Consider the following 27,841-nt stretch of genomic DNA (forward strand, 5'->3'; position numbering starts at 1 on the left):
CAACAATTAGGAAGAAGATGCTCAAGACAGAGACAGGCTCCGAATGAATTCCCAGGGGACCTGAAGGAACTTTCAGTTCCCCGGGACAAGGTGCTGCCAAGGTGGGGAAACCAGCACATGGCTGATCCTCACAGGTAAGTCTGTGCTGCTGGAATTCACACCCTCTTAAAGCCTTACGGCGGCCCGTACCTGAGAGGGTGCACTGCAGGAGAGCCCGGCCAGCTCGCCGATGCGCGCCGCGGCTGCGGGGTTGCTGGAGCTGATGAGGACCGGGGGGCTGATCTCCATGGAGTGGCGCTGCTGGGCGGCCTGCGACGCCTTGCTGGCCATGCTCAGCGAGGTGAACGAGTGCCGCTTCTTGGTGTTCTTCTTGCCGTCCGGCTGTTTGGGGGCCGTGCTGCTCGGGGTGGTGGCCAGGGCCCCCTCCCCAGCCACGACCCCTGGCCCGGGGGGCTGGTCCCACTCAATCAGCTGCTTGGCTGCCGAGTTAAACTGCAAAGCGACAAGAGAGACGAGGTCACACGACAGGGACTCTCGACACACCCGAGTCTAAAGCCGAGTGTCAGTCCTTCAGAGTCTGCATCTGCGAGTACACGCCTTTCCCACGTGCAGCGTCTTCTCTCAATATGGGGACTGCACTCTTCCTACACCACAAACAGGAGCTGAACCGAGAACAAGTGATCCAACCTCACACCCACAAGGCTGAGAACACATCCCTCCCTCAAGAATCTTCAGAATATCTAATTGCTTTTTTCACTTGATGACAGCTTATTGTATCTAGTTCTGGGTTGTATACAGAAACATGCCTTCCATGATTGGCTGTCTTTTATTTTTTATTGAAGGATAATTGTTTTACAGAATTTTGTTGTTTTCTGTCAAACCTCAACATGAATCAGCCATAGATGTGGTAACAGATTTATTCCAGCCTCCAGAGGAAATGCAGAGAACGGTGAGCAGCGGGCTGTGTGGTCAGCCTGTTGACACCGGTCTTGGCTCAGCCGGGCTGCTTCCGGGCAGTGACCGTGGCTGTGAGCATGCGCACACTTCCAAGGGCATTCACTTCCCGCCTCCCTGCCCTGTGCAGGGGCCTCCTAGAAACATCAGTAGAAACTCCTGATTACCATCGTTGTGTCACATGCCCAGTACTTTCCTGAGCTTACATTTTGAATTATAACAGGCTAAGACCTGAAACCCAAGTCCTGTTGACTGGTGAACTGGCCTGTTTGAAAGGCTGCCTGAGTGCAAAGCCAGGGCAAAGCTGCCCACGGGGCTGGGAACGCCAGCAAGAGAGGAAAAACACAGGCAGCCTGTGCTCCCCGAGGACAGAAACAATACTTCCAGAAAGCTTCCACAACAGCCAGCTGCACCCAGACAGTGCAGTAATGGGGAACACTGAGTGCAGTATAATCTCTTAACCAACATGCAGATGACAAGTAAACTCCTTAGAGGTGAAAGCTGCTCAGTCGTGTCTAACTCTTTGTGAGCCCATGGACTGTAGCCCGCCAGGCTCCCCTGTCCATGGGATTTTCCAAGCAAGAATACTGGAGTGGGTTGCTGTTCCCTTCTCCAGGGGAGCTTCCCAAACCGGGGACTGAACGCTGGTCTCCCACATTGCAGGCAGATTCGTTACCATCTGAGCCACCAGGGAAGCCCAGCTACTCAGAGGGAACCTGGAAATCCAGAGGACAGTGGACACTGCCCCATTCCAGCACTCTGCAGACACCTCTTTCCGACCTCCTTCCAGATGCACCGTCACATCTTAACAGGCTAAGGCTGTCTCCCACCTATGGCTGAGGATGTCCTTCTAGAAGGATGGGAATCCTGTCGGTGATGTTCAAGGACTCCTTCTTGCTCTGGCAGCAGCAGCTTGGGAGGCGTGGTGTCTGAGCCCTGAAACCCTGGCTCCCTGGGGACTCAGTCAGAACCTAGTCTGACAGTTTTTCTAGCATGAGCTCATCCCTCCTTCAAGGCAAGGGTTCTTTCCACGTGGTAATTTTCAAGACCTGTGGGGAGTAGTGCCCGCTAATGCCCAAATGCTGGGGGGGCGGGATGGATCACAATGCCACTGTGCTGGGGTTGGGGGCTGGGCTGCTAGGAAGGGGCAGCTGTATTCCAGCACCATCATGGCATGTGGCCAAGAGACCCAGGATTCACAATGTTGCCCTCTATGGCCATACCAGCCCGAAAACACCCGATCTCATCAGAATTCATGCTGCTGCCTCCATCCTTCTTACCCCAAACCCATCACCCAGTGAGACGGAAGACCCGCTCTGCAATGCTAGAGCTCAGGAGTCTGGGCACACCTCCTTCCACGGCGAGCCAATCAGACAGGAAAGCAAGGAGCCGATGACTTTCCATGCAATGTCATGGAATTCTGTTTCTTCAAGTACACACACACACACACACACACACACACACACAGGGTTTCGTTGTGCTTACACACTGTTGGAATGCAATCTGATTTCAAGTTGGCCACGGGCTGTATGTGGCCTTTGCTGACCTGGCTGCCCTGTGACATCTTAGAAGCTAAAACCTCTCAGCCAGCCCCAGGGGTCAGCAATCTCCCAGAGGAAGTCTCTCTGAACTTCTGTGCAGCTTTCTCTGCACAACCTTCTCTGGTCACAATCCGTGTTCATGAACACACTCCCCACCCTTAGAACTCCTGTTCTGTGCCCTAGAACACCCTCCTCCAGCCCTGTGTGTGGACCAGCTGCCAAGGGTGAACACGAGGGGAAACACAGCACCCAGGAGTGGACAGCAGGGCTGGGACTGGTCAATCTGAAAACCGATAATGTCCCCTTTGGGGAAACTCTGAAACAGAGAAAGAATTAGTCTTACGAGAGGCATAAATAAACATGGGGGAAAATACTGACATAATAACAGCAGTAATAACAAGGCAATTTAAGAAACATGAAGATACTTTGTGTGTGTGTGGTTGGCCTGTTTCTCAAAGAGAATACCATCTTTTTAAGACAGGGCTTCACTTTTTCTAAACGAGAACAAAAAAATCTAATGAGAACAAAGCTGAATAGTCACTGTTTTCCATAAAGCTTTACAGGGGACTTGGTGTCTAGATTCTGAGCATCAGAGCATGGACACAGTAGGTCTGCATAGAGGAACCTCGTCTAATTCATAACTGAGTGTTTGCTCCTCAACGGGATGGGTTTTCAATAAAAGGCAAGTAAAGATTTTAAATATATAAGTAATGAGTTCGTTATTTTAACCAGGAAATGGTGTCGATTATCATGAGTGAAAGGTGACAGGCCTCGGCCAGCTTCTGCTTGCATCTCGTCCCCTGACCATCCTGGACCTGTTTCCCAGACCTCTCCTGTCTGACAGTTCAGAACACTCCCTTGCATGTACTTTCCATGGAGATGTTGTTAATGAAGCACCTGCCTGGTTAATTTCAACACAAAAGAAACTAAACTCTCTCCACTCGCAGCATCTCATGAGAAGCCCTTCCTGTGAACAGAGGCAGGCTGGCTGCATGGTGCCCACCCATCTCCTTTTGTGCACCCTGCCTGCACAGCCACATCCACAAGGCAAACTCCCAAAAGTGAAGCTGTCAGGTTAAAGTGCAGCCTAAAGCATTTTTGAATGATACTGCCAAGTTGCACTTTCAAAAAAGTGTCCATTCTCATCACCTCTGACAAAACAGTGAATAAAAAGTCCCTGTTTCGCATACTGTTAGCAGTATCAGGCGTTACTGATGTTTTGTTAAAATTTCTAACAGTTATAGTATTAGGCATTACCATTAAAAAAAAATCTCTATCAGATGAAGAGGCAATTTGTATTTTCTTTTAATTTGTTTTTCTCTATTACTGAGATTAAGTATGTCTTTCTCTTTCCCTTGGAATTGCTTATTCCCACACTATCCATTTTTCTATTGAGTTGGTATTTTTCTTATACATTTATGAGTTCTCTTTATATAGCATATAAATGTTTCTTTAATATAGTGGAATATTATGTATGCATGTATATATATACATATACAAGAGTATATATATCCTCCTTGGAAGAAAAGCTAGGGCAAACCTAGACAGTGTATTAAAAAGCAAAGACACCATTTTGCTGGCAAAGGTCCATCTAGTCAAAGCTATGGTTTTCCCAGTAGGTATGTATGGATGTGAGAGTTGGACCATAAAGAAAGTTGAGCATAAAAGAACTGACACTTTCAAACTGCGGTGCTGGAGAAGACTACTGAGAGTCCCTTGGACTGCAAGGGGATCCAACCAGTCAATCCTAAAGGAAATCAACCCTGAATATTCACTGAAAGGACTGAGGCTAAAACTGACGCTCCAATCCTTTGGCCACCTGATGTGAAGAACTGACTCACTGGAAAAGACTTTGATGCTGGGAAATATTGAGGGCAAGAGGAGAAGGGGACAACAGAGGATGGGATGTCTGGATGACATCACCGACTCTATGGACATGCATCTGAGCAAACTCTGGGAGAGGGTGACGGACGGGGAAGCCTGGTGTGCTGCAGTCCATGGGGTTGCAAAGAATCAGACACGACTTAGCAACTGAACAACAACATATATCCATTGAGTCAGAAATGTTGTTCCAATTCAGCTTTTAACTTGATATATATTTGTCATACATACGTATTTCTTGGATGTGCAAATTTATTCATCTTTTCCATTATGGTACTTAAGCTAACATCATACTTTAAAAATTTTCTTTTTCTACAATTATTTTTTAAAAATAAAACCACTTTTCTCCCAGTTTATTTATGGTTCCTCCCTTTGTCCTTCTGGGTGTTTTAACCATGTGGACATTTTGTTTTGTGTAAAGACAGAGACAGGAACAGAGCGTTCTTCCTTGCATGTGGCCCAGCAGTTTACATAACCCCATCTTTTCCTGCCAGCTCTGAAAACCCACCTTCACAAGCGAGGGTCTCAACAGAGACCCCTCTGCTGCACTGCCAGGCCAGTGGCCATCCCCAGGGAAGATGCTGTGTGGTGGGAATTCATGCCTCAGCCCCCTTGAAGCAGAAATGAAAAGTGTCTGCCTCACATTACAGTCCTCTGCAAGGTGCTTTCACACAGTGGCAATGGGGATTTTGTATGTTCATCAGTCTTTTATTGTTCTCTGCAATTTGCGTAACAAGGCTTTTGTTTCTGGATGATCTAAATACAAAAGCAAGCTTTGTCTTTATTCATAAAACAAGGCTCCCTGAGAGCAGAGGAATAACCAGCAGACTGGAAGGGTTACTCAGGAGTGTCTTTAAATGGGTCTGAAAAAGCCTTCCCCAGGTAGCAGCTCCATTTAGATGTCTGTACAGATCTGGTGAAAGAAGAAAAACGCTGGGGTCCCAGAACCATCAGAGGGCGGGGGTGGGGAGGGTGGCCTCTAGACCAGAGCTACCCAGAGAAGCGGAACAGTAGCCACAGATGTGGTGTGAAATTTTCCAGTAGCCCCATTTTAAAGAATAAAAAGCAGCAGGTAAAATTAATAATGCATTTTATTTCATAAAACCCAGATATCACCACTATGGCATGTAATCAATATGAAAGATTCTGAGATAGGCACATTCTTTTTTTGTACGAGTTTTGCCACCCAGTGTGCTCCGGGCAACTGCCCCACATCCCAGCCAAGACAGGTGCAGCGTGAGTGGCCCCCCAAGATGCACGGGGGGCTCCGGGGGCGCCTATGGTTCGCTGAAGACAAGGAACGTGTGGGACAGGAAGGACCTCAGCGGTACCCGCCCCACGCAGTGGCATCAGATGCGTCCTGAGCTGGCACAGCTGGCTGGGCGCACAGCACCCCAGCCCCATGTGCCACAGGACCGGGAAGGGCACTCTGGGACTCGTCTCACGTCCAGTCAGGAGGGGGAGCCCCAGCCCCTGAGCTCTGAGCGCACATTAACTGTCCTCCCGTCTGGTGGGCCTGGCTGTCAGAAAATAAATACACTGGAAGGTTCTGGAATCTTCTTTTTCAGGTTTCTGATTTTGCGATATAAGAGATGAAGCGGGGGGAGCACACCATCAAAAGCCAGAAAGGATTTTCGTTCAGGAAGCTGAGGAAAGTACTCTCCAGAAAGCCACACTCAGCCTGGAGGTGAAAGGCCCAGGGGGACTCGGGTCTCTGTCTCCACAGCTGAGTAGTCCTGGGGGACGTTCAAATGAGGTTTCTGTTTCCTCAGGAGCAGGATGGGGACCTCTGCCCTGCGTACCCAGGGGCAGGGGAACGCGCATCACCACCGTGGCGCAACACCCAGGCGCCCCTGCCCTCATCATGACCTGAGACCCAGCCTGCCCGTCACCTGTCCTGTCTCCACGTGCGTCTCCTACTTTTCAGACATCACACACAGCTGGACTTGACGATCTACAAAGTTTTACATACGTACAATGTACAAATGCCTTTTCTTACCCTTTTAGAGCACACAGAGGCCGAGACCTCAGGCCTACAACTGCAGTCAGACCTGGAGGGGACATCCCCTGCCCCTACGTTCTCTGAGCAACTGTCATAAGCCCAGCAAGCTACACACTTAAGCTTCTGTAAAATACCCTGATTTTTTCCATCTGAACAACAATTGAAACAAAAGCAGTCTGCAGCAGTCTTAGGAGACTCAAGTTCGATCCCTAGGTCGGGAAGATCCCCTGGAGGAGGAAATGGAAATCCACTCTAGTATTCTTGCCTGGAGAATTCCATGGACAGAGGAGCCTGGTGGGCGACAGCCCATAGGGTTAGAAAGAATCAGACACGACCGAAGTGACTTAGCACGCACGCATGCACTCTGCAAGCCAAGTGTGGACGCCCTGCAGGTAATGCTAGCTGGGGTCTCTGCAGGGGCAGGAAACTCGGAGAAGACACCGGGCCAGGAGGGTGCCCCAAACCGCAGGTGAGAAGAAGACCCCCAGCCACCAAGGAGGCAGGAGATGGGGGCAGTAGTTGTGATGGTAACTCTTGCAAGGAAAGGAAGGAGGAAGCATCACGGCAGGAGTCGCCAGCACTGGGAAAACGAAGCAAGAGGAGAGCAGAGGGGACAAAGTTAGCCAGCAGTCGGGAGGGCGAACACCACAGGGAATTCTGGCAGGAAAGGGAGAGGGAGGGGCTGCAGACAGGGGAATGGCCCGTGGAAGGCGAGAGGCTGCCCCCTCCCAGGACGCGGAGCCTGGCAGTGAACACCTGAAATGGAAAGCAGGAGCACAGGTGTGGCCCAGCCCAGGTAAGCAGGTGCACGGGGAGGCCACCACCAGGAGGACCACACCAGGAGGGCCAGAGCCCCAGAGCTGCATGGGGTGTGGGACTTCCCTCTTCCTGCCCACCTGCAGAGAAACGTCTGTCCACACAGCCATGAGGCAGGGAACCCGCCGCGTCGCTGTCATCAGGGTCATCAGGGCGGCTGCTCCACGCCTCCTGACTCAGTTTCTGAAGCTCATCAACTTCACCACAGGGGCCGGTCCCCAGGGGTTTCACACTTAAGATGAAACAGACCACACACATGTGCAGAACAGGGCACACATGCATCCTGTCTCTCTCAGGACACAGGACAGGCCTCAACTCTTGCTTAATAGAAAGCCTCAGTTACTACCAAATTTAGTATGTACATAACAATGTACTAAGGATTTCAAATGACAAAATTTAAAGCCTTAAAATATGGTGGCTTTGATTAAGGTATGATTTCCCTCTTTAAAAAGGCAACCTCAGTAATCTGACGTTATTGAATATTTCATCACTTCTGAAAATCAACCTTCTGGGTGTTCAAACTTGAAAAGCTGTCATTATTCTTGATAAAATATCCTCAACACTTCTCAAGTGAAGCTTGACGATCATAGTGACTCTGTGCCAGCCTTACAAAGACTAGCTCTCAGCACAAGAGCTCGGAGGCAACAGCAAGGCAGGGGGTCTAGGGCAGACCCAGGCTGTTGAAGAAAGACTACAAATCAACTCTCTTGTTTGGGGTGTCCCCAGACAAGACGCTTAACTTATTTTAAAAATGGAAAAATAATGCAACTACAGTGTAGCTCCCAGAATCATTTCACAGTCACAAAAACTGGTGGAGAGTGGCCCTCTATTTGTGCAGAGAAAGGCAGAATCAGACATGTACTGTCATTAAAGCACACAGAGGAGGAAGGAAAGAATTTTTACCAAGATGACATGTGAGGGGCCTAAGAGTTATTTCTCCCCAACTCCTCTGCAACACGACTATATCAGAGAAATAAAAGGATTAACAGTATTCTTCACCTACGACAAGGCTCCCAGGAAAACACGGAATCCTGCACACACATCACTACCCTCTAGGCACAAGCCAGGCTGTAAGAATGGACAAGCTGCAACCCGGGAAGTCTGATGTAAGGACTTTGTGTTTTGTTTCCATAAAGGAGAATCAGGAAAGAACAGCTTCCTGAGAAAGGACAGTTTCCATCAGGACCCTGAAGAGAGGTGTGTTTCCACAGACACATGGACAAAGAAACATCCCTGATGAGCTGTAAAGACAGAAATTCCAAGGGACCAGCCTAGTGAGGGCCCAGGGGGATGCGGCCAGGCTAAAGAACTGGTGGACTCCGGAGGAAAGCACGGCATACATCAGACACCAGCTGGTCATTCACGTGGCCTCTGCTCCAGGCTCGACAGGACGCGAGCATCTTCATGTTCTGTGGAACTGCCCACTCATGCAGCAAGAAATAAGCAAACATTAACCCATCTTTAGAATCTCAGCTCTCAGAGGGTTTTCCTCATGGAAACAAAGGGAAACTCTTAAATGGGAAAGAGGCTGCTGTGTAATAGATGGAGCGTAAACTGCCGAGTAAACCCTGGCCTGATTTCCTTTTTTTCTGAGTAGGTCTGGGCAGGTTGCCTCCAGCTGTCCACAGTGAGCAGGGTTTTTCCTGGCGTCCAGAGTCGACCTGCCCTGAGAACTTCAGAGTCCTAGCCCTCACTTCTGTCACTGTGGTAAAACGAAATGCCACTATTACACCAAGCTGACACTCAGAAGACCTGAGAAGCCTCAGCACAGGGCAGAGCCCACGGGCTGAAGACACTACTCAATGCAGGGCTGGCGGACTCGGCCAGCTCGACTTGCAGATGAATGAAAATATGATGCTGGGTATTCAGTCAGTCTCCCTCGTTGATTCCTAAACAGTATCTCTGAATTGCATTTATAAAAACTAATTTACCTCAGAATTGAAGGAGAAAGTATGACAACCGACTGTCTTCCTGACTTTCCAATAACTTTATAAAAATTACTTCAGAATTGAAGGGGTATTGGGGAAGCCAAGCAATATAGTAATTCTCTTTACAACTTCTCCCCAATTTTCCTACACTTCTCGTTTTAAAAAAATGATTTCAATCAACTGAACATTTCACTTTTGCATCTGAAAGGAAAAGAATACTCCCTTAAATATGAATGACAGAATATCCTTTTGTATCGTTCGGTCTGCTCTCTCTGACTGAGAGCAAAGCCAATGGCTCTGACCCTTGGCTCTCATTCTCTAGGGCAAAGACTCAAGGTGAAAGAGTAAAGTGAGCCATGCTCTTCGCTCCTCTGAGGGGCACCTTGGCAAATGCAAACTGCACCTAAACCTCCATGTGTAACTCCCTGGAACACGGACGACGTTTCCCAAGTCCCTATGTCCACAGCTCTCACTCCCCTGAAAGCCGCACCTATGCTCCTGGAGATACACACGTGGTCTTCTCTAATCAGGGCTGATGACACACTTCTGTTCTCTGGCCACAGAAGTATCTCCCAAGATTTGTCTACAGGCTGATTCTGAAAGCTGAAAACAACAAACAACACCTAATCATTACGCCTTCAACATGCATGGGTTTGTTGTGTGTCACTGGTAACTCCATAAAGTTAATTCAGAAAAATGAGGATCCTTAACAATTAGGCTACCCTACTTCTGCTCAAAGTGGGCCAAAGGGATAGTGCCAAGCCGCTGAAAACTCATCTCACAAACAATCAGGGAGACAACCTGGAGAGGCTGCAGGATCTAATCCACAGGATCTAATCCTCAGTACCGTTACCTTGGTCTGGAAAAGTCTAAACTAGGCATAACCGAGCACTCATCTAGCTTCATTTAAAAACAAACAAAACCAAAGAACTTCCAGAAGTCAATGTGCTTCGAGGACGGTGGTGTCCGATTGTAACACTAAGATAACCTGGCAACAAAATGTCAGTTCTCGCTGAAAGAGGTGAATGTCAGCAACGTCCAAGTCCAGTTCATTTCCGGTGTCCGCTCACCAGGTCCTTAGGCTGCCCACTCGACTAGCGTTCGGTGAGGCGACTAGGAGTAGCGCTGTGCACGGGAGCCCAGGTGAGCCAGAGGGAAAGACGCTGGGCCCAGGAGCACAAGTCCTACCGAGGGTGCACAGGGCAGAGGGCAACGCCCACAGAGGAGACACAGACGGGGGACTCTGCGGCGCAGAAATGACGAGTGCAGCGGTGACGGCTGCAGTCACCCCGCAGCACACACACATCTCACAGGTGCAGGCAATGCACAGCACTGCCAGCCCAGCTCACCCCATGGCTCTGCTTCACAGATGAGGACACAGTCACTCCACAACTGCTGGGCCAGCCAGGACTGGGGTCCTGGCCCTCTGGGCTCAGAGTCCAAGTTCTTTCAGGACCATAGCGCCATCTGTGTGAGGCAGGGCAGCTGCAGAGGAAGAATCACTCTGCATGAGACGCGGAGGGCAGGCGTGCCTGCAGAGATCTAACTGAGGGATACACCCCCGACACAGCACCCCGGCCCTGCCAGCACCAAGCACAGAACAAGACTGCAGTCCACCAGGCCATGCCCGCCTCACGCCACCTCCACTTTACATCCCAGCTGTAGCAGAGTTGCTAAATAATATTTTTTGTTGGAAAAACTGAGTGACAGTTTACATGCATGACTAGATTTAATAAAAATGTACAGCTCTTAAGCCCGCAATACACAACAATGTCTGAGTGTCGTCCAAAATGCCAGATGTAGCACTTACTTCACCCCAACTTCTGGCGTGCCGAGAATCATGTCATCTTTGTCCAAATGACCCTGAAATGTGAGTGAGTCAGCTCTGAATTAATGAGCGTGTTAAAATCTTCCGTGCGGTTTTAGAGGAGCCTGGTATTTCTGAACAAAGAAAGTAGCAAGCTACTGGTTTCTTCTGAAACCACATTCAGTCCTTGACAAACACAGCCTTTTACACATATCTTGATGTGGTTTCTCCAAGAGTCCCCTGGGTTTCCCCAGGGAACGTCTATCTTCCTTCCTTCCTAGTTTCCCACGTCCAGGGAGATCCATCCAAAGAACAGAATCCACAGCCTCGAGGCTCTGATGAGCAAGTCTCGAGGGGGGGTATGAGGCAATCAAGGCAAAGACCTCTCCTCTTCACAGAGCCCTGAGGGGCAGAATTCGAGGACATTCACATGGCCTTTCTCTTCCTGCTCACTTCCCACCAGACTCTCTGTTCAAACCCTGAAGATTCTGGTACTTTAATCATTTGTCACCTCTTGTGACACAGGTCAGGAGCAGGATACACAGTCCTGGTGCTGGAGGTGGGTGGGATTGAGCCAGGAGATGGAGGAAGGGGTGGGGGGTCACAGGGGAGGGGACAGCACCCCAGCAGTGCCTCTAATGCCCTGGGTTCCCCACTCAGCTCTCTCCTCACCCACTGCTGATGCTGAGCTCCCGACTTGAGCCCAAGATCCTGCTGCAGGCCCGCCCCCCCGACCCCGGCCATCCCGGTCAGAGTTGCTGCCTCAGGCAAGTCCCGCCCGTGGGTATCTCTGCAGACCAGCCGCCCAGCAGGACTTGGAGTTCCAGCCCTGCTGGTGAGGCTGTGACAGCCCGGATGCTGCTCTGGAGACGTGGCCCTGAGCTGACTTCCTCATGGGATGGGACACTGGGGCCCTTAAGGACTGTGCGGCTGTCCTCTGGGTCACATCTGATCTGAGCTCTGGACCGCAGTGCATAGGACACAGCGGGGTCAGGGCCCCTGAGATGCACCATCACACGTACCAGCTCGATCCTCAGCAGTAAGTCTGGGACAGCACTGTGGAAAAGTCAGAGGCACCTAACACGGTGCAGACCTAAATGTGTGTCTGCAAGGTGTAAGAAAATAATTTACAACTGGGTTTCTGTAACATGGTCTGTTTTTACAGCGGGGACAGTCTGAGCCCTGAAGGGGTTTATGGAGCAAGAGAAAGACATTACTCAGGAAAGAGCCCCAGTTTGTGATTCCCAACACTAGCTGGGTTCATTCCATGTGAGGCTGGCCTGTACAGCCACCTGTCCTTTACTTGAACAGTTGAATTTTGTAGGTTGCTATTGAAATCTACCCTCCTCCCCTAAAGGCTGAACCCCATGCCAATCTCCAGGTGCCAGGAATGTCCATCCAACGGCCAGACATCAACGACAAGCTCACAGTCACCACCCTCCCCCCAAGAGAGACGATCTGTTCACTCGTCTCAACTGGCAAAACTGCAGTTCAAATGAGGAAACTACTCTTGTGAAATTAAGAGGCAGGAGAATACAAGTACTTGGAACTTGGGCAGACGTTTATCTTCCCAACCGAAGTCAGAGTAAATAATCCTCATGACTCAAGCGACTCTCAATGACTGGGTTTGCTGTGGGTGGATCATTCATGCCCGTCACTCAATTCTACACCTGCCCAGTAACAAAAGCACGGTAGTCCTCTTGCACACCTGCCTGGTGTGGAGGCCAGCACTTGCACACCAAGTGCTGGCTTGTAGCTCAGCTCACACAGGTGGAGACAGGCTCTCATTACTAAGCTCATGTACCCACGCTCCCGACAGTAACCATCCAAATACCCGGAAATGCGTGTAACTTTCCATGACCACAGTTACAATACATAAACAGTATACAGGAAGGGTTACCTGAGAGCTGAGAATTTCCTCTGTTCTTTACTTCCAAAGAAGGAAAAACAATTGTAATAAACAAGAACGTTTGAAGGATATGAACAAAACTCAAGGTGTGTACACAATCTGAATTATCTTTCCACGGTTATACGGTAGTCAAAGTAGTTTATTATGAAAACGTGGGCCATCTCACTGTCTACAGGGAGACTGAACGACGGCTCTAATGACACAATTTGTCGTTCTTGTTCTCAGGATCATGTCAAAACAAATGCCTCAGGTGAAAAGGCACGAACAAAAGTGATGTGGTTTTACTTTGTTACATGCTTAAGATACATGAGTTGACATCTCAAAAACAGAATCACCTTCAATTTCCCAACAGCCTATGTGCCTCTTACTTTCTGGCCTGTGCACACGCTGGTCATCCTGCGTGAGTGTCCTTTCTGCTGTAAAAAGGCACCTTTTCCATTTTCTTGGTGAAGCGCTACCTACCTAACCACAGAGACATTGCTAAGAACTTGCTTCTTCCCAGAAGCCTTCTGGGATCTCAGCTAACCTTGCAGAGTTGTCTGGGCTGGTGTTTCAGTCTCTGAAACGTCTTCAACTTTGTTTTTGGCATTAAATCCTTTTTTAAAAAATTTTGTTTATTTTTAAATTGATGGAAAACTGCTTACAATTTTGTGTTGGTTTCTGCCATACAACAACGCAAACCAGTCATAACTATATATAAACACCCCTTTTTGTATGAAACTCTTATGACTAAAGGACATGAAACTGTATTATACATGATGTTACAAAGTGAAAGTGAAGTCATTCAGTCACGTCCGACTCTTTGCGACCCCATGGACTGTATCATGCCAGGGTCCTCTCTGTCTATGGGATTCTCCAGGCAAGACTACTGGAGTGGGTTGCCATTTCCTTCTCCAGGGGATCTTCCCGAGCCAGGGACTGAACCTGGGTCTCCCACACTGCAGGCAGACTCTTTACCATCTGAGCCACCAGGGAAGCCCATGATGTTACAAGGCCTACTGTAAATTATAACTTCCTAGTTCAGTTTTGGAGAAGGCGATGGCACCCCACTCCAGTACTCTTGCCTGGAAAATCCCATGGACGGAGGAGCCTGGTGGGCTGCAGTCCATGGGGTCGCTAAGAGTCAGACACAACTGAGCGACTTCACTTTCACTTTTCACTTTCATGCATTGGAGAAGGAAATGGCAACCCACTCCAGTGTTCTTGCCTGGAGAATCCCAGGGACGGGGGAGCCTGGTGGGCTGCCATCTATGGGGTCGCACAGAGTTGGACACAACTGAAGCAACTTAGCAGCAGCAGCAGTTCATTTTTCATTTAGTTCGTTTATTCTTTAATACAACATATTCCTTAGTACATACTCCTAAAGAGACTTGGCTGAAGCGGATTGGCTGTATGTTTCTGAATGAAGCTGATTAAAGTGGGGAGGGTGGCTAAGTGGCTGCTGGGATGAAGTGTGGGCAGTTCATCGCTTAATTAATGCTGACTGGAGGCTACGCTGCAAATCAGTGTTTGAGTTCTGAGGTGTGGCACATAAATACACAGATACATGCATCTCCCACCTTAGTCAGGACCTGACCACCCACCCTCTGACCCCAAAACTGCAAATGGAAGACAGAGGCTGCAGGCAGCTCAGGGTCCCACTCGACAGACACGCCAATGCTCTTGACAGGGGACAAAGTACAGAGCTCAAACATCTCCCAGTCCCCTGGCCCTCAGGAACTGCAGGGCAGGATAGAGGAATTCCATCCCACAATCTAGAACAGGGGCATTCCTGGGGCTTTCTGCCATGAGGGTTTTTTTTCCTTAAGTGGACTAGGTTTTTGTCTTTGTTCCCTAGTTTTATCCAAGAAAGGGATATGCAACACTGTATCACTTACATGTGCAACAGTGAGGAGACGAGTGTGTATACTGAGAAATGATCGTGAGGACTCCTGAATGCTCACCCTGCACACTTAAGACTGGTCCGCTAAGCAGAATACTAACACGATTGATGCTTCCACACACTGACTCACCTCGACATATGAAATTGGGAATATTCCTATTTTGTCTGCCAGCATGCCTTCAGCCCAGTTTTCATCCACTCTGCGGATCACAGTTAGAACGTCGTCCTAAAGAGACATCAACGGACATTACTCCATCTGACCCTAAGAAGCGCGCCACCTAATTTTCTTTTTAACAGGAGACTCAGGTTATAAGAGCACATGAATTAAGATGCCATGCCACGTCTTTGGGATGTGACCACAATGAGGTGATGAACTGAAGGGCACCAGACCAGACTAGCAGCCTGTCGGCACCTGCCACCCCACCCACGCCCTGAACTCCTGCTCTAGACAGACTCTCAGGCTCTGCTCACCTTCTCTCCGATGAAACACCAAAAGCCCACTTAAATGTACATCCTACTGTTTTTCTTTACCAAAAACACACAACATTCTGGTCAAAATCCCAGAGCATTTTATCAATTCAGTAGATACAGTCTGGTATGCTTTTCAGCAAAGAAATTTACATATAAAATAAGGAAGTAATGATGCTTCATTTTGTTATTCATAATTCAGGGAATTAAAATCCCCGAGTGGCATGCACCCACCCGAAAACATAGCTTAGAATTACATTTAGGCCCGAAATATGAAAATGATACCATACAGCGCGTCAACCAAAATTATCTTTCATAGAGAACACTCTGTGCACAAAATTACTGTCTTTCTGATCTGAGAAGCCTGCTTCCACATATTTTTAGAAGCACAGAGAGAGAGTTCACATAAAACTATTGTATTTTTTTGTACAGGCCATAGTTCATGCATGGAGGTACACAGAAGAGCTGGCAAACAGAAGGCAATGTGTTCTAACTTTACCTTTGCAAACGGAAGGCAATCTTTGTCAGCTTCCTTGTCTTTAACTTCAAAGTCATAAAGTGCTTTGCACTGAGGCGGGGGCTGAGGTAACGGTTTGATGATCTGGACGAAGTTGGTGGGGAAGAAGCCGTGGACCCCGCCAACCTCTCCGTGGTACCAATTCTCATCCACCTGTCTCCGCAGGACAATGATGTCGCCTTTGCTGAACTTTAGGTCCCCGGGCTCCTTGCCTTCGTAGTTGTATAATGCTTTGGCACATGGTAACTGAGGTATTCCCTGAAGGAAAGAGGGGAGTTTTAATGAAAGAACTGTCCCAAAAATGTCTGAAAATTCAACTGTTTCACTGTGGTTGTTAATAGGTCCAGATCAAATACACACTTTGTCTCAGGAGGACAATCCCACATAAAAAACTGCATGTGTGTGTGTCACCAAGAGCAAACAAAACCATGTCACATGAGGAAATAACAGCAGACACCCCCGGCCCCTGAAAAGGCACTCTGTTCCTAAGGCTAATGTAGCCAGGCTTCTACCCTATTCAGGGTTTTTAGGATGTGGAATACCACTAAGTCTGGCTTCCTGGCATAAAATTCAAAAACTCATTAAAAACTTAAACTCTGACATTAACTGCACCAAAAAGAAGGCTGAGTGCCAAAGGCTGCAAGGAGGTCAATCCTAAAGGAAATCAACCCTGAATATTTGTTGGAAGGACTGATGCTGAAGCTGAAGCTCCAAACCTTTGGCCACCTGATATGAAGAGCCGACTCAAGAGAAAAGATCCTGATGCTGGGAAAGATTGAAGGCAGGAGGAGGGGACAACAAAGGACGAGACGGTTGGATGGCATCACTAACTCAATGGACGTGAGTTTGAGCAAGTTCCAGGAGATGGTGAAGAACAGAGAAGCTTGGTGTGGTGCAGACCATGGAGTTGAAAAGAGTTGGACACGACTGAGCAACTGAACAGCAAAGATCACCCAGTACTTTTAACACAGTGAGTGGCAGGAGTAAACTTCGGGCAACAGCCTGCTTACACCCTGGTGCCTGCAACTGGAAACACACTGCGTTGCGTGCTGGGTTCAATCAGTGACCAGGACCCCTGCAGAAGGCAGCCAGGGGTCGACGGCACTCTAACCCACCAATAGACGTTGGGCCCCTGGCCCTGTCCTGCTCCACTGGGCTGATTCAATTAAATTCCAAGAGACTGCAAAGTCAGTTTGTGTCAGACTTCCCCAAAGAAAACTTCCTGTATTAAATAAAATGAATCTCACCCTGATTTCAAACCCAGCAAAGTTCACTGATTTTTAAAAGGCTGATCACCACAGAAACTGCAGACAATGAAGGATAAAGAGTAAAGTGACTGAAAAGCAAGCAAGACTGCATTTTCCTTGTGCCAAAATCATCCCGAGAGCTGGGAGCCACAGGGGGCCCTCGGTCACCTCCTGGAAAGGCTGGGGGTTGCAGCCTCGCCTGGCCCCCAGACCTTCGGCTGCCTTCCCAAACTGCTTCCCGGGCAAGGCCCCCCGGCATCCTCGGAGTTTACAGTTCACTTGGCTACATATGAAAGGGAGGCTCAGGGGCAGAGCCGGCCAGAGAGAGCCAGAGGCGGTGGCTGGGCATGAAAGGCAATGTGAGCTTTGACAACAGTTCTTAACCCAAAAACACACTTCGGTAAACAGTGACTGCTTTCCTCCTATAAAAAAGAATAACTATGACGTGGGCCTGTTATACTTTTCTAATATTTTTGCTTCTCCATTATATACACAGATATTTTATAGGACATTAAATCCTCATGAGAACGGCACACGGACACTTTTGACTCACTGCTTTCCGGCCCATTTCTGCCCTATCAGGCGTACTCCAGTACATCTGGCAAAGAGCAGCGTGGTGGTCTAGCTGAGGTCCTCACATGTAAATAAAACCTTCACTGCCAATTGATTTTATAGACTCTAAATGCCAGTGCCCAGATATACATGCACAACAGCCCCTCTAAATTCAAATTCCTTCATGCATTTCTTACTGCTCCATAAAGTAAAAAAGATTCAATGGCCTACTAAAAAGAACATTTAGAAGATACTCTTGTCATAGGAACAGCAATAAAATGTGTAAAGTTTAATGACTGAGCTGTATCTCAATTGGTATAAACTCTGGCTGATTGCAACTTGACTTCCAGAAACTTCCAGAAAGAACTGAGCCCCCTGTGTGGATGCCCTCCTGCCCCGGTTTCCACCCTCAGCAGGCGGGCCAGTCTGCTGTCACCATCTCCAGTCTCAGGGGCGCCTCAGCTCCGTGCTCCTGTCTGAATGTCTGTGTGCCCCTGTGACGCGGATGCTGAGGCCCACCCCCTCAAAGGCTATGCTGGAGAGCTGGGCGCTCAGAGCACAAGGTGGGGCCCTCAGCAGTGCAATTAGTACCCCAGAAGCCCCACGTCCCTTCTGCCCAGTGAGGGTGCAGCGAGGGGCACAAGCAGTGGACAGGAGGGACTCCTCCAGACAGCTGGTCCTGGACTTGCCAGATGCTACAGTGTGAGAGATCGTGCTTGTCATTTACAAGCTGCGCCATCTGGGGTGTCTTATGAGGCGGCCTGGACGGACTGACAGTCTTCCACTGCAGCTCACCAAGGGCACCTAGCCCCCACCACGTTCCTACCTGGAGGGTCCCCAGTATGTCCCTGGAGGGACACATCCTGAGGTGACAAGGAGGCCGGCTTTCCCCCTCTTACAGTTTCCTGTCTGTCTAGGACAGAAGCTTCTGTCGTTTGGAATCACCCATAAATAAGGCCAAGTTCGGGGTTGGGTGAAGGTCCACAGGACGGTCCGTTTCCACACGTACTAGCCCCATCTGCTTTAGGACTAGACTGAATGCTGCTGCCTGGCGGAGGTCCCCACCCCACCCTCAGGGTGGGAGGAGGGGCTGCTCATCCTGAGCCCACTGCACACCGTCCTCACTTGGCTCTCAGCCTGGTCCTCATGAGACCAGGGTACCTGGGCACAGGGGCTGCAGCCTCCCATCTCTCCTCACGAGCACCCACCTGGGTGCCCATGATCACAGCCCTGCTGGATGAATAAGGGAGGAATGAACCTCATTGCTGGTAGGCTGAGCACTGAACTGTGATGGCTACATGGGAAAAACCACATCCACAGGGTCAGCTGCTTCAAAGACGATTCTACGGTGGGTCAGGCTCACCAGCTACGGATACACTGACCACACCCCCCATGCTTGTGAGTCGTGCTCCGTGGGGATGCATGGCTGCCCACCCATGTGGCCTGTCCCCAGCACCTCCTCTGGGCCCAGCACGTGGTGGACACGCACGGTGGACAGAGCAAGAGCAGAGGCAGGAAGGAGGCTTGTCACTCCGCAGCCCTTGGGGCTGCCAAGGGACCTGGCACCTGTGCGCAAGGAGCACCTGGAGAAACGAGGGCCACCGCTGCCAACCGGCGTCCCCCTCAGCGTGTGCTGCAGACAAAGCTGGAGACGGGGCACGCTCTGGACAGCTGAGGGCTTCGCACTGAGTGAACTGTTGGCATCTGAAAAACGCGAAGCCAAGCCTGCAGCAAACCACAGCAAACAAACATCTTTCTTACACACTCTTCTGGCGGTTATGAGGAACCAGTCACACAGCTGATACATTGTATTTTTTCTTGGATGGCCTTAAAAATGGAGCGCCCAACTGACAAACCATTACAGAAAACAAATCTTACAAATGTTTCAAAGGGAAGAGAGCTCTTGAGAATGCAGTCACTGAAATAAAATGAAGGGAACTCGTGCTGCTCGTCGCCCTCTTAGTTTTCTGTTTCATCACATTTAATAATTATGATAACATTTTGCAGAGAGCAGCAAAATTTACTGGGAAAATTAGTGACAGTAACTTGATCTGCTGTCTTGAGGATTCATGGTAGAATGAGGGCTATTTCCTGGTAAAGCATCGATTTTTCTATTTGGGAAACACCTGGGTTCCCGGCAAGAGCCCTGCCCTTGCAGGCCTTTCCTCCCACCTGCCCCGGGGCCATGGGCAGACAGGGAAGAACGGCCCTGCCTGAGGGGCCCTGCAAGGCCCCCGTCCAACCCTCACAGAAAGCCAGGAAGGTGGGTGAGCCAGAAGCTTAGGGGCAGGCATATGGGAGCAGGTTTCAATACTGAACAGGACGGTCAGGTGAGATCTCTAGTTCAACTGCCTGGGTTAGATTTTTCCCTTTTTTTCGTCCAGTGTTTTCATTGATGTAGTGCAGAGAGATGCTCATATAATTTAAACATAACATTAAATGCGAAAGACAGTTCCCAGTTACAGAATTAAAACAACACTGGAGCAGACCCACACATATATGGACAATCAAGTAAACGTGTCAAGGCAGTTTAACTAGGGAAAACAAAGTCTTTTCAACAATGGATGTGAAACTCTTAGAAGTCCATAGGAGAAACCCCTACCTCACGCCACATATAAAAATAACTTGAAATGGATCTCAGAATCGAACGCAAAATCTAAACCTGTAAGTTTTCTAGGAAAACACACAGAATAATATCTTAATGATGAGGCAGGTCTCCTTTGCCGCCCCCCCCAATCTTAACTAAACATTAAAATTTACAAGTTGAACTTTATCAAAACTGGAAAATTCTGTTCTTCAAACGAGACAATAAAAAAATAAAAATTCATGCTACATACAGGGGGAAAGACGTGCAATAGCTGTATCTGACAAGGGACTTAAATTCAGAAACATGAAGAACTGCAAGTAAACAACAACCCACCAATCCAGCTGACACCCAGGCAAAAGATCTAAACACACCCTTCAAAAAGGAACCGCAAAGGTACTCAACATCCCTGGGCATCAGGGAGACATAAACTAGAACCACAACGAGTTATTGCTTCAGACCCATTAGGATGATTAAAATTTAAAAGACTGACAACAGAAAATGTCAATGAAACAGAGCCAACAACTTACACACGCTGCTAGTGGGCATTTAAAATGGTGTAACCACTCTGGAAAACTACTCAACAGTTTCTTATAAGGTTACAAACACAGCTCCTCATGGCCCCACAATTCCAGTGCTGGGTGTTAATCCGAGAAATGAAGGTGTGTCCACACATAGATCTGCACAGAAATGCTCCCTGCAGAACTATTCACAATGCGAACACTGAAAACCCAGGTGGTCCATCTGCCGAAGATGAACGCTGGGCTCCTCAGCTAGTTTAGAACAGAGAAAAGGGCAACTTACAGACACTTATGGATGGAAAACCAGAATAAACACGTATCAGAATTGTCATTCAGTCACTCAGTCATGTCCGACTCCTTGTGACCCCATGGACTGCAGCACGCCAGGCTCCTCTGTCCTTCACTACCTCCTGGAGCTTGCTCAAATTCATGTGCATTGAGTTGGTGACACTATCTAAGCATCCTATCCTCTGTCACCCACTTCTCCTTTTGCCTTCAATCTTTCCTAGCATCAGGGTCTTTTCCAATGAACCAGCTCTCTGCATCAGGTGACCAAAGGATTGGAGTTTCTGCATCGGTCCTTTCAATGAATATTCAGGGTTGATTTCCTTTAGGATCGACTGGTTTGATCTCCTTGCTGTCCAAGGGACTCAAGAGTCTTCTTCAGCGCTACCCTTAGAAAGCATCAATTCTTTGGCACTCAGCCTTCTTTATGGTCTGACTCTCACACCCGTACATGACTACTGGAAAAACCAGAGCTTTGACTAGATGGACCTTTGTTGGCAAAGTGATGTCTCTGCTTTCTTATTACGCTGTTTGGGTTGGTCATAGCTTTCCTTGCAAGAAGCAAGTGTCTTTTAGTTTCGTGGCTGCAGTCACCATCTGCAGCGATTTTGGAGCCCAAGAAAATAAAATCTGTCACTGTTTCCACTTTTTCCCCTTCTGTTCGCCATGAAGTGATGGGACTGATGTCATGATAGTTTATTTCATGTTGAATTTCAAGCCAGCTTTTTCACTCTCCTCTTTCATCCTCATCAAGAGGCTCTTTAGTTCCTCTTCACTTTCGGCCATTAGAGTGGTATCAGAATACATATATACAAATTACATTTATATGACTTTGAGAAGAGGTAAAGCCAAACTACTGTAAAGAAACCCTCACAAGGCATGAGAAAATAGATGTATTTTATATCTTGGCTGGGATGTTGGTTAGTCAGCTATAGACACGTGTCAAAACTCAGTATAATTCTACACTTGAGGATTTCCACACTGTGATTCACTTAATGTAAGTTTTACTTCAATATTAAAATGTTTTAAAAATAAACCAGTGGCAGCACAGTGAAGAAAACTTAGAAGTGACCGCATATGCCGGATCTGTAACTATGTGTGCATGTGGGGGAAAAATAGGCAAGTGTCTCAGTCAGTAACAAGCCTACCTGGGCAAACAAGAGACCAGCAATGCAGAAGCAGAGACCAGCACCCAACAGGAAGGAGGCCCAGCACTGAGGCCGAGAAGCGGGTGTCTGTGGCCATCTGACCCCACACCAGTGCCAGCGGCCTCTCCCTGGATGCCTTGGACACAGTCTGAAATCCACAAGCAGAAGGTACACAGGGCTCTCAGTGGGGAGAGAGAAGTACAGATGACTTTACCTATATCTCACCTATTCTCTCTACATAATATTTGAAAATACTATGAAAGACAAGCTGCAGAAGCTGAGATGTATTTGTGGGGCAGTCAGTCTTCAAATACAACAGAGAAGTCTCATGCAGGGAGAGTAAGTCAGCTGCGTATTTGCTGATGGAGAAACACAGGCTGAAACGGATGCATACATTATTTAAGTGGGATGAAAGGATTTCCTGACAGCAAGGGCTGTTCAATACTGCAGTGAATTATGACACCTCTGTCACTGGAGACTTGGAAGAATCCAACTTCTCACAAGATGAGTTCTGCCCAAAGGCAAAGGAAGACAGGACAACCTGTGATCTCGATGACTCCTGTGGCTCCCAGACCATCCGAGAGGGTGCCTTCATTCCTGCTGGTTCTGTCTCTGTTCCCTTTTTAGGGGTGGGCTCTCCGGCGTGCGGAGGGGATAAGGTGTGGGCAGGGTCACTGATGGCACGTTTGGGAAGAAGACACCTGGGATGTGAAGGACCTCAACACCCTGGGGTCCAGGTTACAGGAGAGCTGAGGCAGCTCAGCTGTGGGCCACACTCACTCGGCCCTTCCTCTCACCACGTGTGCTTTCCATGCAAAAGTGACGCATAATGTGCCTGGCACACTCACTACTTTCCAAAGGACTGCTCTGCTGGCTGAGCCACTGTGAAGATGGCACGGAACCACAGAGCATGACACTCTCTCACTAAGGAACAATCTGCTCTAAGGACGGAAAGTCAACCCTGTGAACCCAGACGGCACCATCAACATCTTCAATAAGGAAACAAACTCAACTCGTGGGTGCAAAAGCTTTGGGATCTGGGCTTTCAAAAAGAATTCGAAGTACAATCTCCTGGCCTTTTCAACTAAGCTCTTTCACCTTTGACTAAATCTGTCTTAAAAGGATGCTTAAAATACTTGAAAATATTCTGTGGGTGAGATGAGTATTACTGAAAAACACTGTCTTTATGCCTTAATTTCTCCAAATATATGATGATATAAGAGGAAAAGAAATAACCCTTGTGCAATAAATAATTTTTATCAATAGCAGATTATTATTTTGAAACGAGTGATTTTATTGAAGCACTCTTAAAAAAACAACAACAGTATTCCAATTCAAGTATAATGATTTCCAAAAATAAAAAATAAGAGAAACTTAAAAGGAAAGATTTACCAAGACACTTCTGATAAGCCCAAACCTAACTCTTCTTTCTCTAAATAACCAAACAATAGGTTATGAATTAAAGGTATTTTCAACCAAAATGAGGGGCTTCCCTGGTGGCTCAGATGGTAAAAAATCTGCCTGCAATTCGGGAAACACAGGTTTGATCCCTGGGTAGGGAAGATCCCCTGGAGAAGGGAACAGGTACCCACTCCAATATTCTTGCCTGGGAAATCCCATGGACAGAGTCTGGCAAGCTACAGTCCAGGGAGTCACAAAGAGTTAGACATGACTGACACTAACATTCAACCAAAATAAATCATAAAGAGATAAATTATTTTTTATATTTCTAGATGATTAAACATATAGCAGCGAGTATAAGTTAAACAAGACTACTCGTAATAAGCATTTAATACAAATGGCAGTTTTTTCATACTGTTCCTAGGGTTCTCAAGGCAAGAATACTGGAGTGGCTTGCCAGTCCCTCCTCCAGTGGACCACATTTTGTCATTGGAAAGGACACTGATGCTGGGAAAGATTGAGGGCAGGAAGAGAAGAGGAAGACAGAGGATGAAATGGTTGGATAGTATCACAGACTGAATGGACATAAATTTGAGCAAACTCCAGGAGACAGTGAAGGACAGGGAAGCCCGGCGTGCTGCAGTTCATGGGGTTGCAACAACTCAGATACAACTCAGCAACTGAAAAACAACAACGTATAGCATAAGAAGATACCTGATGATTCTGGCTGCATTCATAATAAAATCTGAGATGAGAAATTTGATCATTTGAGGTGGCCATGGGAATGGATTCAATTATAGCTAAAAATCTACTAAATACCTACTACATATCTATGTTTTTAAAAATGTGTTATAACTGAATGTTTCTTTGGGTAAAGCAACTAGGCTGTCCTGTCCACAGGCTGTGAGTGAGCACAGTGAGACCAGGGCAAAGTCTCCCATTTGCATCCTGACAGCCCAGTGGGCAGACCAGAATCAACTCACTGGATTTCACGCCAAGAGATCTACCACACTCATCTCATTAAAACTATCATTTCTATCAGATCAGGCTTTTTCCAATTCCCTTCCAGCAAACTCGGTTCAAACTCTTCTCCTGACACTTAAGATCCCAAACAATTTTCTCAAATACCTCATCCTCTTTTCTCAGTAGGTATCCAACATTCTAACTCCCTAGTGCCTAACACAGTCTCTCTTCCCCCACCCCTGGGACATTTCTCCAACACTCTCTCCATTTGAAGAGCCCTCTTCCCCAGACCCCACGTCCACTTGTCAGAAGCCCATTTACCTTACAAGACACAACTCAAATACAACAGTGTCCAACCCCTTTCTTATTCCTTAATAGAGATGTACATCTCCTTCTGGACCCGAGATTGTTGTCTACGGTTGTCTATGGTTGGCTTAACTGTACCTTTTAAATATACACTTGTATTCTTAGCTAGTAACAGTGCAAGACATGAGACTCTGAGAGCAGGGATAGTCTCTGACACGGTCCTGAGTCCCCTGCAGGACCCAGCTCTGGGCCTTACACACAGTAAGTGCATTTACTGAAAGACAAGGTCCCTCCTCCCCACACCCTTTCACAGCAACCTCACAATCCTAAGAGAGGAGAGGCGTTTCTGCCTGTCCCTCTCCCACCCCCACCGCCCCCACCAGCCTCATACCCTCTGGCCGAGTCGCCAGGGTGTGTCTGGTGTCCTACGACCAAGAACTCTGCGTGAGAAGTCAGTGGGGTGTCCACTGATATACAACAACCCAACAGAAGCTCAGGGCTCTGAGATGGGTTGTTTTATCTGATCTAGGAAAGGAAATCAAAGGAAGAGCACCCCGCAAATCAAGGCGGTATGCAGTCGTGGCTAAACACAGGTGTTTACTTGCCTGAGTCCCTGGTGGCTCAGATGGTAAAGAATCTGCCTGCAGTGTAGGAGACCCAGGTTCGATCCTTGGGTCCAGAGGATCCCTGGAGAAGGACACAGCAGCCCACTCCACTATTCCTGCCTCAGAAATCCCATGGACAGAGGAGTCTGGTGGGCTGTAGCCCATGGGGTTGCAAAGAGTCAGACACGACTGAGCGACTAACACATAGAAGTTCTAGAAAAAGAGGGAAAACATGCATTTAGTTTAGTTTGGTCGCTCAGTCGTGTCTGACTCAGCCCATGTGACCCCACGCACTGCAGCACACCAGGCTTCCCTGTCCATCACCGACTCCCGGAGCTTGCTCAAACTCCTGTCCATCAAGTTAGTGATGCCATCCAGCCATCTCATTCTCTGTAATCCCCTGCTCCTCTTGCCTTTAATCTTTCCCAGCATCAGCATCTTTTCTAATGAGTCAGTTCCTTGCATCAAGTAGCCAAAGTATTGGAGCTTCAGCTTCATCATCAGTCCTTCCAATGAATATTCAGGACTGATTTCCTTTAGGATTGACTGATTTGATCTCCTAGGGACTCCTAACAGTCTTCTACAATACCACAGTTCAAAAGCATCAATTATCTGGGACTCAACTTTATGTTCCAACCCTCACATCTGTAGATGACCACTGGAAAAACCAGAGCTTTAACTATACAGACCTTTATTGGCAAAGTGATGTCACTATTTTTTAATATGCTGTCTAGATTTGTCATAGCTTTTCTTCCAAGGAAGCGAGCATCTTCCAAGGAGCCATTTCATGGCTGCACTCACTGCAGTGATTTTGGAGTCCAAGAAAATAAAGTCTGTCACTGTTTCCATTGTTTCCTCATCTATTTGCCATGAAGTGATGGGACTAGATACCATGATCTTAGCTTTGTGAATGTTGAGTTTTAAGCCAGCTTTTTCACTCTCCTCTTTCACCTGCATCAAGAGACTCTTTAGTTCCTCTTTGCTTTCTGCCATAAAAGTGGTGTTATCTGCATATCTGAGGTTATTGATATTTCTCCCAGCAGTCTTGATTCCAGCCTGTGCTTCATCTAGCCCGGCACTATGCATGATATACTCTGCATATAAGTTAAATGAGCAGGGTGACAATATACAGCTTTGACGTACTCCTTTCCCAATTTGGAACCAGACTGTTGTTCCATGTCCAGTTCTAACTGTTGCTTCTTGACCTGCCTATAGATTTCTCAGGAGGCAGGTAAGGTGGTCTGGTATTCCCATTTCTCAAAAATTTTCCACAGTTTGCTGTGATTCACACAGTCAAAGTCAGTGAAACAGAAGTAGATATTTTCCTGAAATTCTCTTGCTTTTTCTATGATCTAATGGATGTTGGCAATTTGATCTCTGGTCCCTCTGCCTTTTCTAAATCCAGATTGAACATCTGGAAGTTCAAGGTTCACATACTGCTGAAACCTAGCTTGGAGAATTCTGAGCATTACTTTGCTAGCATGTGAGGTGGGTACAACTGTGCGGTAGTTTGAACATTCTTTGGCATTGTCTTTCTCTGGGATTGGAATGAAAACTGACCTTTTCCAACAAACATGTATTAGCATACCAGAAATTTTTAAGAACTTAGAGAAAAAGAGTTGAAAGCATGTGAAATCAGGAAAATTCCAGTGGCTGTAAATGGGTGAATTTTATTAGTATGTGAACTATATCTCAAAATGAAAATTAGTTGATATCTAAAAAAGTAAAAAACAGACCAAAAAGCCTTTGGTGTGAGTAGTCAAATTATATTCACTTTTAAGATAGTCAAATTCTTTTATTAAAACTTATAAATACACTAAAAGCATTTCAATGGCTGGATAGAAAAATATCTAAGGCAGGGCTCATGATCAAGATGGTGAGTGTCCCACTCCCCCAAAGGAACAGAAGTCAAAGCAAACATAAACACATGAGACCAACCTACATTTCTAAGCTTCTGTGCAGCAAAGGAAACCGTTGACAAAATAAAGACAACCGACAGCCTGGGAGAAAATATTTGCAAACGATGCAGCCTAAAAGGGCTTAGTTTCCCAAATACACAAACAGCTCATATTCAAAAACTGAACAACCCAACAAAAAATGGGCAGATCTAAATAGACATTTCTCCAAAGAAGACATGAACATGGCTAATGGGAGCGTGATAAGACATTCAACATTGCTAATTATTAGAGAAATGCAGATCAGAAGACCAATGAGGCACCACCTCATGCAGGTCAGAATGGCCGTTGTCAAATACTCTACAAATAAATGCTGGAGAGGGTGTGGAGGAAAGGAAAACCATAGGACACTGCTAGTGGAGATGGAAACTGGTGCAGCCACTGTGGAGAACAGTGTGAAGGTTCCTTAAAAAACTAAAAGGAGAATGATCAAATAATCTAGCAATCGTACTCCTGGGCGTATATCTGGAGAAAACCATAGTTTGAAAAGATACACGCACCCAAGTGTTCACAGCAGCACTATTTACAACAGTCAAGATGTGAAAGGAACTTACCTAAATGTCCATCAA

General features: G+C 47.5%; 1 protein-coding gene across 3 annotated transcripts in view; it reads right to left on the reverse strand.

Moving 5' to 3' along the window:
- The window catches only part of SH3RF1 (SH3 domain containing ring finger 1), a 157,823-nt gene that overhangs the window by 29,202 nt on the left and 100,780 nt on the right, over window positions 1–27,841 (reverse strand). For all 3 annotated transcript variants that reach the window (XM_040227836.1, XM_040227907.1, XM_040227754.1), the window contains exons 3-5: window positions 15,688–15,963; window positions 14,851–14,946; window positions 190–492 (exon numbers count right to left, since the gene is read on the reverse strand). In XM_040227836.1, the coding sequence (XP_040083770.1) occupies window positions 190–492; window positions 14,851–14,946; window positions 15,688–15,963 (675 nt within the window). The remainder of the gene's footprint in view (window positions 1–189; window positions 493–14,850; window positions 14,947–15,687; window positions 15,964–27,841) is intronic.

Source organism: Oryx dammah, unplaced genomic scaffold (genome assembly GCF_014754425.2).
Source record: "Oryx dammah isolate SB20612 unplaced genomic scaffold, SCBI_Odam_1.1 HiC_scaffold_1, whole genome shotgun sequence".
Lineage (NCBI taxonomy): Eukaryota > Metazoa > Chordata > Mammalia > Artiodactyla > Bovidae > Oryx > Oryx dammah.